An 11,739-nucleotide genomic window follows, 5' to 3' on the forward strand; every position below is an offset into this window, starting at 1 on the left:
CATGCCTGCATGTCCACTCAGCTGCTGGGGAGCTATACGATACCTCAATATTCTGGCCTTTCGGCTGGAACTGCCATCTTCCAGTAATTTGCCAAAATGACGAACACAAAGGGAAAGAGGAGAGGCACCTGCAAATGTTCTCTAGGCCTTTTAGAAAACATGGAGTTGTTCCTTCGGCCACGTATATGCGAAATCTACAAAAAAAGGTGGTATCGTAGACGTCAAGGGAATGAGTACTGTTCAGAAAAGAATGCCCACAGGTGTTACCATGGCAAAACTGGAAGAGTCTACAATGCTACCCAGCATGCTGCTGGCAGTGTTGTAAACAAGTTAAGGGCAAGATTCTTGCCAAGAGAATTAATGTGTGTATTGAACACATTAAGCACTCTAAGAGCTGAGACATCTTCCTGAAACGTGTGAAGGAAAATAATCAGAAAAGGAAAGCCAAACAGAAAGGCACCTGGGTGCAACTGAAGCGCCAACCTGCCCCACCCAGAGCAGCACACTGTGTGAGAACCAATGGGAAGGAGTCTGAGCTGCTGGAACCTACTCCCTATGAATTCATGGCATAATAGATTTTGAAATAGAAGACCTCTGGGCCATTAAAAAAAAAAAAAAAATCTGCTCTATTCTAAGGGACAGAGTGTCCAGAGTGTCATTTGTTAACAGATTTCCTGAGACTGCTATTTAGGGCTGTCAGATGCACCACCTTTTTTTACAACATTTACAGTACTCCAATCTGATACATATGAGCCCAACACTGAATTTCATAAATGAGAGATCTTTTTGTTGTAAGGTGTGTGGGCTCCAGACTCAGTTTACCAGGGTTCAAATCCTGGCTCTACCACTTCTGAGATTTGTCTTGTCACTTTGTGCCTCACCTTCCTGACCTGTAATGGGATGATGCTATCTATCTCTTGTGGTTGCTGTAAGCCCAAACATTAAACAATTTAATATATTCAAAGCACCAAAACCAGTGCCTTGCATGCAGCAAGTTCTCAATGTTATTTATTTTTCAATCACATGGTACCTATTGTTTCCTAGATGCCCAGTCGATCCATTCATTCAGCCAACATGTATTTATTTATTATGTGCTAGGCAGTCGTCAAGATACTTAAGATACATCGATGGAAACAACAAAGAAAAATCCCTGCCCTTGTGGGGCTCTTTCAGGTAGCAGTCTATTTATTTATATTAATAGATATAACTAAGTAAATTGTATACTGTGTTAGAGTGGTAATGCTGTAGGGCAAACAATGGAGATGGGCAAGGGTCTTTGGAAGATTGTTGAGGGTTAAGATTTAACATATATGTTAAACACAATATTCTTCAAATAAAAATCGTTTTTCTGGGAAAATTAGATTCCCTCTTGATTTCCATTTGCTGATAATCACATCTTTGTTACCCAGGTTTAGAAACTCGGTCACCTTATTTTCTTCTCTATTTTCCCCATAACCTGTCACTAAGTCCCATGTTTTTGTTTTTTTGTAATATCTGTTGAACCTACCCTGATGTGAGCATTTAGGCTTGGGTTACTGTCACAATTTCTAACTAGTCCCTGCTTCCAGTCTCCCCCTGCTCAAATCCAGCCCACATGTCACTAGTAAAGCGACTCCCAAAAAAGCTTGATCATATCTCCTCCTTTCTCAAATGCCTACAGAATTCAAGTCAAACCTTAGAGAATGTTCAAAAGCTGGCAATTCCACTTCTAGGTATACACTCCAAACAACTGACAAAAAGGACCTGAACAGGTATTTGTATACCCATGTCCATAACATTGTTGCTACTGCGAATAGCCTTTTCACAATAGCCAAAAGGTAGAAACAACCCCAATGTCCACCATATATATGTATATATAAACTAATACCTGTCTCTCGTGTGTGTGTGTGTATATATATATATATATATATATATATATACACACACACACGAGAGACATATTCATCCTTAAAGAGGAAATCTGGATACATGCTATAATATGGATAGATTCTGAAAACATCCTGTGTAAAATAAGATGGACACAAAAGGACAAATATGATTCAACTTACATGAGGTATCTAGAAGAGTCAAATTCATTGACAAAAAGTAGGAAAATGTTTACCAGGACTGGGAGGAGGAAGAAATGGGGAGTTAGTGCTAAACAGGTACATATAGAGTTTCAGTTTGGGATAATAAGGAAGTTCTAGAGATGGACAATAGTGATAGTTCCAATACAATGTGAATATTCTCAATGTCACTAAACCATGAAACTTAAAAATGGTTAAAAAGGATCAAGTGTGGTGACTCACAAATCTCAGTGCCTGTAATCTCAGCACTTTGGGAGGCTGAGGCGGGTGGATCACTTGAGGTCAGGAGGTTCAAGACCAGCCTGGCCAACATGGTGAAACCCTGTCTCTACTAAAAATATAAAAAGTTAGCCAGGTAATGTGGCGGGCGCGTATAATCCCAACTATTTGGGAGGCTGAGGCAGGAGAATCGCTTGAACCCAGGAAGCAGAGGTTGCAGTAAGCTGAGATCGCACCACTGCACTCCAGCCTGGGTGACAGAGTAAGACTCTGTCTCAAAAAAAAAAGGTGAAAATGGTAAATTTTATGTTCTGTATCTTTTGCCCTATAGAAACACAAGTTGAATTAACAAAAGCATATGCTACAACAAAAGTACAGGCCAATACCACCAAAATGGTTTTATTTTTGTCATTGACAACAAGCACAACACTGCAATTGTATCATTTTGTTTAGTTTCTTAAATATTACTTAAGTATGCATTAAAAATATGTTTACATTTTAAATATGTGACACATTAAAGAAGTCCTCTGTAAACACAATCCCTTCTCAACATATTTTCCTGCTTTGTTTCATACATAAATAACTCAGTCTACAAAGTCATAAATAATAATACTATCAACTTTTATGGCCTGAAAGTATATACAAATTTTGGAGTTTGACAAAAGTGTTACGATTTTATAAAAAACAGTAGTATTTGTAGTGTTTTACTATCCATCAAATGACTTTTCACATATTCCTACTGCCTCCTCAACCTGTTCTACCAGTAACAGACCTTCCAGTTCACTTGGTAAAGATGCCATACATTTAAAAAGTCAAAATGGACAAAATTCTACATTAAAAAGAAAAAAAATAGCTGAGAAGGTTGCTATTTAAATATTACCAAATCTTATTAAAAGCACTTCAGTTTGTCTGGAAAACAAAAAAATGCTACTAAAGAGGGAATGCTTATATAATCATTTAAATGGTACCTAACAAAATCTAAAATTTAATAAGTAATAAAATCAGATTAAATCCATATTAGTTTTGCAAAAAAACTCCACTGAGATTCTGTTACAGGAACAGAATCAATACTATTCTACATTTTCTAAAATTTATCTTTGAATCTTCATTTTGACAAGTTAAAATTTTAAGGGCAAAAATAAAGACACACAAAATAATTCCAAAAAGCCATACTTATAATCCATTAAGAAGGTTAAAAAAAAAAAAGCCATACTTATGATTCCTAATATAGAATATCTGATTGTTTAGTTACGTTTAATGACTGTCCTTATTTCTTCAAAAAACAGCAAATATCTTTTGAAACACATCACCCACCTAATAATTTATTAAATAAGCATTCAAGATTTATTAGGTAATACTCAAAAATTACTTTTATGTAATAAAAGTAAATATGAATTTTGCATGTTTGCTATGTTTCATTTTACACATTATTTTTTTTAGGCCTCCATTTATAGGGTATAAAACTTTAAGAACACATTCTCAACTAACAGCCTCATTAGATGTAAATAATTCGAATTACAAACAATACTAACCTAAGCATTGTCATTACTTTTAAAATCCAAGTTTCTAAAATTTTAATTATATACAAAAATGACCTGGTTCACACTATTAGCTGCCCAACAAACTGTTTAAAAAACAAAATATTCTTTGTTAAAGAGCAGATTACAAGAAATGTTTTCTATGCTCTTATTTAAAAAACAAGATTCTGATATACATAATGAATCTAAATCAAAATTCACAAATGGTGGCTGAAATCCTGTCAACTTTCAGCCCAATACAATATAAATCCACAGTTATAATGCATAAACAATTCAAAATTAAAGTTTATAATGGAAATGTCAACAAGTCATAACTACTACACATTACTACTGATGGGTTCCACTGTGCTTCAGCCAGGCACAGCAGATACGCACATGTGATAGACAGACTGCTTAGAAAATTAAAGCTATCAGAGCTATAAATAAGGAATATATAAATATGGACACAGCAATGCCAAAGCATTAGAGCCTTTAAAAAAAAAGTGAATAAGATGTGATGTAAACACATCTGATAGTTATCTCTGTAAGCCACTTTCCACTGATTTATAAAGCTATGGTTTTATAATTCTTTTAAAAAGGAAAATTTTTCTACACTGCTGCATGCAGTAATTTCATTGTACATTCTTGACTACAATGCAATCTTCAAATCTTCTTGCAGAGCTTGACATATCTCATCAGAATTTCTCCAGAAAGTCAGCTTGTCATATTTTCAGCAGCCTAGAACAAGAAAGTAAGATTCATTATAATAAAACCATGGAAAAAGAGGCATCATGAAGATAAATTTGTCAATACTGCACTGTCATTAACAAACAACTATTCCCCATGTAAGAGAACCACTTTTATCATGGTAATGCAGTGCTTTTCATGTTTTGCTATATCAGGACTACCTTTTGACCATACAGTTAACAGTCCACAGGCTAGCAGTGGAAAATAGTTATATCACCTAAAATAATAGTTAAGAGCCTATGTAAAAACATACTTCTACTTGAAATATTAACCTATGGCAGACCTGTTCCCATAGACTTCATCAGTTTGTGTTTCTGTATATTTTATTATAGTGTGAAAAAGGGATTAAGAATGAAAAAGACCTTTCATGCTACGAGGTGGAGAGAACAAGATCAACAGATGAATAATGAACATCTAATCCTCTCATCTACACCCCTAACTACTATTCTTTCCCGGAGAATTTCGGCTTACTGCAACCTTCGTCTCCAGGGACCAAGTAATCCTCTCACCGCGGCTTCCAGGGTAGCTGGGACTACAGGCACATGCCACCACCATGACTGATTATTTTAATTTTTAGTAGAGACAGGGTTTCGCTTTCTTGCCCAGGCTGATCACAAACACCTGAGCTCAAGCAATCCACCCACCTCAGCCTACCAAAGTGCTGGGATTACAGGTGAGCCACTGTACCTGGCCCTTTCTAACTCCCAATTAAAACCTGCTTTTAGTTTAGTCTAAGTTCAGACCTCTTTTATAAAAACAACTTAAAATACTGAGAAAACTATAGATAATACAACCTGAAATAAAGCTGAAACTTTCTCTATGCAGCCAACAGAACCTGTAAGGCCAGTTGCCTGGTCGGGAGGTTGGACACGCCCACCTCTGCACCCGGCACCAGGCTCTGCACTCGGCACCTAGCTCTGCCGCAGGACTCCCCTGGAAGGCTCCAGCTGATGCAAGGCTCCTGGCCGGTTTTCCCAGCGGAAAACCCACGCTGTCTCAATCCCGCTCCCCTGGAGTCAATCAGAGCACCCAGCTGTTGCTCGTTCCTCCTACCTATAAAAACCCTACGCCCCAGGAAGTTGGCGCGACTTCCCTGGCCCCTTTCCCTGGGACCATGGAACCTCGCCCGGGAGCTGAATAAATTGGATTTTCATTTTCTTACACTGGCCTCAGTTTCCTCATTTTAAACTCAGCAATAACCCTTACAGAACCAACTTGTTTTTCTATAGAATTCGCTCGAAGTCCTATTATAAATTACTCTTTCCCTCTTCTGGGCCTACTATTCAAGAGAATTAAAACCTAGTTTGAAAAACATTCTGTTGTTCTAAAAGATCTGTTACTTCTTTCTTTCCTTATAGGTTCCTATATTAGCTTTAGCCACATACCCTTTAGGCACTCTGTTATCTTCTTAACTCCATTCTCAGCATTACCTAATTCAAAGAAGACTTAAAATCATATACATTACTTGTTTTTTTAATTAAGATACCTTAATTAAAATGCAATTTCTCTTGTCCCATTCCATTTTCATATTAATTTTGGAAGTCCTCCTCCAATATACAATGAAACAAGTATTTTTGCCTAAACAAAGTAAGCAATGCTATGACGTTCATGTTATACAAAAATGCAGAAGTTTCTATCTGAAAGGGCAGCAAAAGCATCCTAGAGATAGCTATATAGTTGTTACCAGTTGCCTCTACAGACTGCAAACATTTGCAAGGATCAGCCCTGGGGAAAATCTGCCTTAGCAGTCCTCTTCTTTTCCAAACTTTCCTTTTCTGTGCAAGAGTTAACTCACCCCCTTGGGAAGATGAGTGGGAGAATAGGGTGTATTGAATCCTTCATTCCTCTCCTAACTCCAAATTCTACAGCTCCAAAATCCTCATGCTGCGGACCTGCCTGCACAGGGACACATCACAGTTTATATTAAAGTATTAGTAACAGTACAGGACATCAGTGAGAGAAAGGGCAAGCCTCAGTCCACAGAACTAAAATAGAAGATACAGCAAAGTAAGTTTTGCTCAGGACTTCTCAATTATAATATGTAGATGACTGGTTTCACATAAATCCTAGCACTAAGGAGATAATATAAAAATTCAATGTCAATAAAGAATCACTAATAAAATGCACTTAATTAGCAGTCCTATTTATGCTGTGGGAGATGCGCATAAGGTGGTCTAATTATTGCTGTTGAGTAACTTATGTAATCAGACTAGCTAACCACTTTTACTATAAATGATTTAGGCCACATCAACATACAATATACAAATCTGTGAAAGTAAAAAGCAAAACAATTAACAAAAAATAGTTACTATTTTCTACATAGTTAACCCGAAGAGCAAAAGACAAAAATAATGTCTCAGACCAACAGTTTTTTGCAACATTTCAAGATATCCTTCATTTGTTATTCTACATATTCTAAAACAGAGACAGTAAATACCACACAGTTAAAGTCTATTTGCCAGGAATTCTAGATAAAGATAGAACACAGAAGGAACAATTTCTTACCTTAAATTTAAAACCAAAAGAAATTAACAACAAAAAGAGAGCAAGAAAGTAATTCATTCACAGCAACGACACATGGCCAGAAGAATCTTATGCTTGTAAAGCCAATAAAGGGTTGTCAAGGAAAGGGAGAGGGTCAGTGCTCAGCTGAATCCACCAGTTACCCACCTCTGTCCCAAATGGCAATACGGGAAAACATAGTCCAGAGAGAAGCAGATTCATGAGTTACTCTTTTTTAATTCACTAAAATCAAGTATAACACTTTTATTTTTAAAATAACATGATACTATCTGAAATGATGTTTACCAAACATTATCTCAGGTAATCTCTTTGGTAATCTTGAGTAATTTTTTTTTATTTTTTGTATTTTCTGAATTAAAAATTTTAAAATTATAAGGATGTATCACTTTCATAAAAATTATATAATTATGTCAATTACTTCAAAAAAACAAGTTCTAATAAATACTTCTTTGCTAGGAACTCCCTAGTTCTTGTTTTTTCCACTCTGTTGCCCAGGCTGGAGTGCAGTGGCACAATCATAGCTCATTGCAACCTCGAACGCCTGGGCTCAGGGCATTCTCCTGAATAGCCAAAACTACAGGTGTGTACCACCATATCCAGCTAATTAAAATAAGTGTTTTGTAGAGATGGGATCTCACTGTGTTGCCCAAGGCACTCCTGAACCCCTGGCCTCAAGTGATCCTTCTGCTTTGGCCTCCCAAAGTGCTGGGATTACACGCATGAGCTAGCATGCCTAGCTGAAACACCCTAGTTGTTTTTTTTTTTTTTTTTTTTTGAGACGGAGTTTCACTCTTGTTACCCAGGCTGGAGTGCAATGGCGCGATCTCGGCTCACTGCAACCTCCGCCTCCTGGGTTCGGGCAATTCTCCTGCCTCAGCTTCCTGAGTAGCTGGGATTACAGGCATGTGCCACCATGCCCAGCTAATTTTTTGTATTTTTAGTAGAGATGGGGTTTCAACCATGTTGACCAGGATGGTCTCGATCTCTTGACCTCGTGATCCACCCGCCTCGGCCTCCCAAAGTGCTGGGATCACAGGCTTGAGCCACTGCACCCGGCCGACTCTGGGTCTCTTATACACACTCAAACTTAGTACAAAACAAAAATATCTTCCTATTACATTCATTCCCTTTCAAACCTCAAGCACAGTAAAACAAAAACTCTTGCAGTTGTGGTAGATGTGTACTAAATAAATCTTCCCCTCAAAAATTTCAGAAATACATTGATAAAAGACTATAATACTCCTCTATTTTTATTAACAGAGTTATTAGATAATATTAAGTCAGGTAATGTGCCCATGCTAAAGTCCAATGACTGTTTTGTTTCTAAAAACCACTTCATCTTTTCCTAAACTGCTAGCTCAGGTATTCTTGAGATTTACTGGGGGAGAAAACTCAGTAGTTAAGCAAACAACTCTGAAGTCAGACAGCCCAAGTTCAAATCTCAGGTCAATCACTAACTGTAAAGTTCTTAAAATAAGTAAATTAGTCACCAAAAGCTTCAGTTTCCTTAGCAGTAAACTACCAATAGTAGCATAAGTATTGCTTGTTGGAAATGCTTGGGACCAGAACTGTTTCTGATTTCAGATGTTCTGAAATTTTGGAAAATTTGCATTAAAGTTGTCCCTTGGTATCCGTGGTGAATTATAAGTTCAAGGACTCCCCCATCCCCCACCCCACAGATATTAAAGTCCACAGATCCTCAAACGCCTTTTATAAACGGGTATAGTATTTGCACTTAACCTACATGCATCCTCCCACATACTTCACATTATCTCTGGATTAGTTGTGATACCTAACACAATGTAAACACTATGTAAATAGTCGTTATCCTGTATTGTTTAGAGAATCATGACAAGAAAAAAAGTCTGTACCTTTTTAGCACAGACACAACCCTCCTTCCCCCTGCTCCCAAAATATTTTTGATCCACAGCTGGTTGAATCCATGGATGCAGAACCCACAAATACAGATGACTGACTGTACTTGCTGACTGAGCATCCCTAATTAGAAAATCTGAAATGCTCCAATAAGGATTTCCTTTGAGTGTCACGTTGGAACTCAAAATGTTTCAGATTTTGGAACGTGTTGGATTTTGAGATTAGGAATGCACAAACTGTAGTAGTTATCACTGTTGTGATGACAGAGGAAATAATGCCAATGAAGCCTGCAGAACATACGGTCTATGCATGAGAAAAGTATTCACATAAATAACAGCTATTCTTATTATTCAGTTATTTTTCTTTCTGCCCTATGAAAGCCATAGGTTTGAGTTAAAAAAGAAACAAAAAATTTCAGTAGTTTTTAAACTCTAAAAAATACATGATTAAAAACATCTGAAACTTTACATGCACATCTGACAAAGGGTTTATAGCCAGAATATTTAAAGGGCTGCCAATCAAAAAGAAAAGGACAGACTATGCAAAGAAATGGGAAAGTGACTCAAAAAGATGTATCACAAAAGAGGTTGGCTAATAAACATGCAAAAATAAACTTAATCTCATTGGTATCGAGAGAAATACAAATAAAACCAAATGCGAGGGTGGAGGTGGAGCAAGAGGGCTGAAAAGAAGCCTGCAGCAATTGTGTCTCCTTCCCTGCTGGAATGTCAAATTGAGCAACTATCCATACAAAAAAGCACCTCATAAGAACCAGGCGCTGAGAAACATCCACAAGCACCAAAACCATCCAGAAACACACACCACCACCAAATGAGCTATAAAATATTAATGACTAATCCTTGATATCAAAATAATTAAAAATAATCAAGCAGAAATTCTGGGCTGAAAATGCAATTAACATACCGAAGAATGTATCGGAGTCTCTTAATAGTAAACCAGTTAATCTGAAGAAATAATGAGCTTGCAGACAAGATATGTGAAAATACATAGTCAGAGGGGACAAAATAAAACAAAATGAAAAAGGAAGAGGTATGCCTACAAAATCTAGAAAAGAGCCTGGAAAGGGAAAATCTAAGAGTTACTGACCTCAAAGAGGAAGTTGAGAAGAAGACTGTGGTAGAAAGAGTATTCAAAGGGACAATATTGGAGAACTTCCTAATCCAAGAGAAAGTTATCAATATTCAGGCGCAAGAAGGCTACAGAATACCAAACAGATTTAACTCAAATAAGACTACCTCAAGACATTTAATAATCAAACTCCCAAAGGTCAAAGATAAAGAAAGGACCCTAAAAGCAGCAAGAGAAAACAAAGAACATACAAAGAAACTGTCAGGCCTCCATGTGCAAGCTTGGACCCATAAAGTCTTAAGTCCTGCCTGCCACGGCTGATCGCCCCCCACCCCCGGCCTGCATTGGCCAGTTGGCCATTGTCCCTAATCATAACTGAACTTATGGTAACGTATACTCCTTGCCCCCACCCCCACCACTGTAACTAATCTAACACCCCTGCCCCCCACAAAAATTGCCCCAACCTATAAAATCAATTCACACCCCTACTCCCTTCGCCTGTCCTTTCTCAGATTCAGCCTGCTTGCACCCAAGCACAAAATAGAAGTCTTGTCGCCCACACAAAGCCTGTTTAGAAGGTCTCTTTATTAAATGTGTTTAATATTTGGTACTACTGGACGCAAATAACAGAAACTGCAATACGTCCGACAGCAGACTACTCAGTGGAAACCTTACAAGCCAGAAGAGAGGGACAAGACATATTTAAAGAGTATATCTAGTGAAAATATCCTTCAAACATAAAGGTGAAATAAAGACTTTTCCAGACAAACAAAAGCTAAGGGATTTCATCAATAGATCTGCCCTACATTATGCTAAAGGAAGTTCATCATTCTGAAATAAGAGGACATTAATAGGCACTAAGAAATCACCTGAAGGTACCAAACTCACCAGCCATCGTAAGTACACAGAAAAACGCAGACTATTAGAACACTGTAACTGCAGTATATAAACTATTCATATCTCGAGTAGCAAGCCTAAAAAATGAACCAGTAAAAAATAATAACTACAACTTTTCAAGACACACACAGTACAACAAACATACAAATAGAAATAAAAAGTTAAAAAGTGGGGAGACAAACTGCAAGTTTTTATTAGTATTCTCTTTGTTCGTTGTTTATACAACCTGTGCTGTCATCAGTTTAAAGTAACGGTTATAAGGTTTGATCTGCATGCCTCAAGGGAACCTCAAATCAAAAAACGTGCAACAGATACACAAAAAATAAAAAGCGAGAAATGAAAACATATTACCAGAGAAAATCACCTTCACTAAAAGGAAGACAGGAAGGAAGGAAAGAAACAGAAGTCTACAAAACAATCAGAAAACAAAGTGGCAGTAGGAAGTCCTTAATTATCATAACATTGAATGTAAATGAACTAAACTTTCCAATCAAGACATGGAGTGGCTGACTTGATTACAGGCTGGGTGCGGTGGCTCAGGCCTGTAATTCCAGCACTTTGGGAGGCCAAGATGGGCAGATCACCTGAGGTCAGTAGTTCGAGACCAGCCTGACCAACATGGAGAAACCCCATCTCTACTAAAAATACAAAATTAGCCAGCCGCAGTGGCGCATGCCTGTAATCCCAGATACTCAGGAGTCTGAGGCAGGATAATCGCTTGAACCTGAGAGGTAGAGGTTGTGGTGAGCCAAGACTGCACCATTGCACTACAGCCTGGCAACAAGAGCAAAACTCTGTCTCAAAAA

At 37.6% G+C, this 11,739-nt stretch overlaps 1 protein-coding gene across 1 annotated transcript in view; it reads right to left on the minus strand.

Annotated features, from left to right (window-relative positions):
- Window positions 1–2,658: 2,658 nt before the first annotated feature.
- MZT1 (mitotic spindle organizing protein 1) overlaps window positions 2,659–11,739 on the minus strand; it is a 22,940-nt gene continuing 13,859 nt past the window's right edge. The window contains exon 3 of the mRNA XM_017523626.2: window positions 2,659–4,540. Within this exon, the coding sequence (XP_017379115.1) occupies window positions 4,517–4,540 (24 nt within the window). The 3' untranslated portion in view covers window positions 2,659–4,516. The remainder of the gene's footprint in view (window positions 4,541–11,739) is intronic.

This window comes from Cebus imitator, unplaced genomic scaffold, assembly GCF_001604975.1.
Source record: "Cebus imitator isolate Cc_AM_T3 unplaced genomic scaffold, Cebus_imitator-1.0 Scaffold29, whole genome shotgun sequence".
NCBI lineage: Eukaryota > Metazoa > Chordata > Mammalia > Primates > Cebidae > Cebus > Cebus imitator.